This window comes from Cyclopterus lumpus, chromosome 25, assembly GCF_009769545.1.
Source record: "Cyclopterus lumpus isolate fCycLum1 chromosome 25, fCycLum1.pri, whole genome shotgun sequence".
NCBI classification, from domain to species: domain Eukaryota; kingdom Metazoa; phylum Chordata; class Actinopteri; order Perciformes; family Cyclopteridae; genus Cyclopterus; species Cyclopterus lumpus.
The window spans coordinates 9,421,675-9,425,081 of NC_046990.1; the positions used below are offsets into that span (position 1 = coordinate 9,421,675).

The following is a 3,407-nucleotide window of genomic DNA, read 5'->3' on the forward strand; positions in this document are numbered from 1 at the left end:
TTTTTCTAATCTGCTGTGGCCTACTAACCTGCTTGTAGCCTCTATAGGAGCTTTACAGTTGTACACTGACATTTCTAGGGCATCACCTTCTCCTAAAAATGTTCCCCTCGGGAGAGCACTGCTGGTAAAATATGATCTTCAGGACCCCCCCCCGGCTGTATGTGTTGACTCCATCGATCTCCATCGGCTCACATGATAGCGAGGCTCCTTTCAGCGCCACAGCGCGGGCAAGCCGAGGCTCTGTGTGGGAGGGACTTACGGTGAGCTCCCGTCAGAGCAGCCCGTCGCCACAGCATCGAGGAGGAGGAGGAGGAGGAGAGAGAGAGAGAGAATACATTCAAAGCATTTCCCACTGATAAGGCTTTCTCCTTTCATCTGTCACCGGCATGTGCCGTCGCCCGCTGAAGAGGAGAAGGCGGCTGCGGTGCTGGAGGAGCGCGGTGAGTTGGGTTCCTTCCTTTCCTTGTGCAGCCTGAGGAGGTGTGTTGTTGGGGATTAGAGAAAGATAAAGCCGCGTCGTGCATGACTGGTCCAGCCTTGAGCACGGGGGGAGCCCCTCGCGTCCTCGGCTGAACTCAAATAAAGTGTGCAGGAGTGTGGAACAATTGGATGCCTTCGGTATTAAAAAAAAGCTGTGGTGGGGAAATCGTCTCGTGAAGATTATTTTCTCGGAAGGCTGACTATAATGTATGGTATAGATGAACAATGTGTACGTATATTTGACGTGCGATTTAGTTTGAGCACAGTTTATCTTGTGCATTCAGGCTGTGTCCTTCTTTTTTGTGTGTGTAAAGAATTAGAATATAGCATAATCTGGGTTGAAGCGTGGGTTGGTTTCCTAATTGGATGCAGAGGCATTTGGCTAATCACAGCCACTATAAGCGCCTTTCAAGGAGCAAACGCGGGTTCTTCTTAAAAAGATCCTCTCAACTTTAAAGTGTTGATGATTTTGGTGCAGCTTAACAATTGAGGCGTGTGCGTTTTTGCGCATTGTTCCCAATTACGCACACGTGTTTGTGAAATGATTTTTTTTACAGGCCTTACAATACTCGAATTAAGATGCACAATTTAACTGGGATGTGTGTCCTCTTACTAGGGATGCTGTGGAGTGAAAGCATCGTGGGAGGCAGGCTCAGAGTAAACCAGCGGGTGGTGAAACACGAATGGCTTCTGCGGTGCTGCTTCCCGCAGATGAGAGGAGCAAACTGCCCGATCCTCCCGGCGTCCTTGACCGGGTGTCCAGCACGCTGCAGGTCCGCAAGACGGGCGGATCAACAGGAGGTGCGCTCCCGGCGGAGGGCGGCTGTAACCCGGCCCGCAGCTGCCATGGCCGGTGTCATTCTGCGCCAAGGACGGCGCCGCGCAGGGGAGGCGCAGAGGTTAAACTCGCTCACCTCGGCGAGGAGAAAGTCCGGATTTGTTGCGACGAGGAATTAGAGACATCGTTCACCTATATTGACGAGAATGTTAACCTGCGACTGGCCAGCCCGGACACGAGTTGTACAAGTACTCACAGACCCGTGCGCAACGGCGAACCTTGCTCCGAGACTTTGCCGGAGTTTTCCTTCATGTCCGAGGACGATCTCTCCTTCGGGGATGGCCCCGGTACTTCCATAGACTACGGCTTTATCAGCGCAGTCACGTTCTTGGTGACCGGGATCTCCTTGGTGATCATCTCCTACGCCGTGCCACGGGGCGTGGAGGTGGACCGGGACAGCGTGTCGGCGAGGGAGATGGAGAGGCTGGAGATGGAGAGCGCCCGGATAGGTGCCCATCTGGACCGGTGCGTCATAGCGGGACTGTGCCTGCTCACGCTGGGCGGCGTGGTGCTCTCCATGCTGCTGATGATCTCCATGTGGAAGGGGGAGATGTACAGGAGGAAGGTCGTCGCTTATTCCAAGCGTTCAGCCAAGCTGTACGGCTCCATCAGTCTGAAAACGAGATCCAGTCCCAGCCACTCCTCTGCGCACTTGTCCCTGGAGGAGGTCATGGAGGAGACTTTGGCTTAAAATGCTGCTCTGTGTATGAACCTTTTGTGTATAACAGGGGTTAATGCCAGTCACACACATCATCTAACATATTGTAGCCTGAAACTGTATTCATACATTCAAAGTGTATTACTGTAAATTGCTAATTGTATATCCACGTGGCACACGGAAAGGACAAGAAACGCCCTCAAATGCAAAGTGAGGAAATGCTAGAAAAACATTATGTGGCAACACATTGTGCCCAACAGATTTTAAAATGACATAAAAGTGACGAGGGAGAATGTTAAGAGCTTTGTGTCACAAACACCAGATTACTGTTTTTTTCCCCCTTTCTTTTGTCTTTTGTACCCAGGATGCAATCTCTGAGAGCTCCCATTTATTATTGAGGTTATTCATATTTAATGCGAATGCCTCAGACACATTTAAGGATGCAAGAGGAGTGTGTGTCCGCAGGGGCAGGAGAGTGGGACTAAGGAAGGGGATGTAAAGCTGTCCCTGTCCGCCGTGATGTGGGACAACCGGCTCATGGGTCCACATGGTAATATCCAGTGACAGCCGGTCTGGTGCAGTGCTGATGTAAGGCCCGGCTTCGTGCACCCGAGCCAAAGCTCCGAGCCGGTTTTGATTGTAGTAAGAAATGTGACTGCATTGGACAGCGCTCACACACGGTTCAACCTCCTCTGCGCTGGCTTGATCCTCTCTGCCCTTCTTCTCTTTCCTTCCTTCACCTTCTTCTCTCTCTCCCCGCAGGATACTTTTCTTCCTCCATGCAGTTTTTCAGCGCTCTCCTCTCCCTGACCTATAGAACACTGCACATTCACACCAGCCGCGTGTGGAAAGGGTCCGGGACGACCACAGCCAAGTGCCTGTAATATTTCCCTCACCTTTCCTGCTCTCATTGTGTCATTCTCTCTGCATGAGGACAGATTTAAGAACGCCTAATCGCACATGAAAGAGTTGCCCTACATCCAAAACCTTAAGCCTTCACTATACTTCAAGGGCTAATTACATGCCCAAACTGAGGTATTGTTCCTTTTTCAAAAAGGTTAGACTTTATGTTATTATGGTGATCTGCTGACAAAAATATTGCTGATGACGTAAAAAAAAAAAATCGTGTGCAGACTTGCTTAAGATGTCCAGGCGAGACAGAAAGCAACTTCCTCATGGAGCGGTGGGTGGGTGGGTGGGGGGGGGATCTGAGTGTGTGTCTTTTGCTGGAGGTCATTACATTATTGCTGTCTGAAGAGGCCTGCAGAAAAGAATAAAGAAAGCAATTCTCTTGAAGAAACTTTTTGTTTTTGTTGTTGTTGCATGTGTGTGTGTGTGTGTGTGTGTGTGTATGCTACCCCGTAAGGCTCATGAATCAAGCATGAACAAAGAGAATTAATTCACATTTGCATATATGTGTTCATATACACA

General features: G+C 50.0%; 1 protein-coding gene across 1 annotated transcript; it reads left to right on the forward strand.

The window, feature by feature from the left end:
- The first annotated feature begins 331 nt into the window (after positions 1-331).
- LOC117728230 (transmembrane protein 74) lies at positions 332-3,137 on the forward strand. The gene is made up of 2 exons (XM_034529033.1): positions 332-440; positions 1,097-3,137. The coding sequence occupies exon 2, from the start codon at positions 1,164-1,166 to the stop codon at positions 2,007-2,009; it is 846 nt and encodes a 281-aa protein (XP_034384924.1). The 5' UTR covers positions 332-440; positions 1,097-1,163; the 3' UTR covers positions 2,010-3,137.
- The last annotated feature ends 270 nt before the right edge of the window (positions 3,138-3,407 follow it).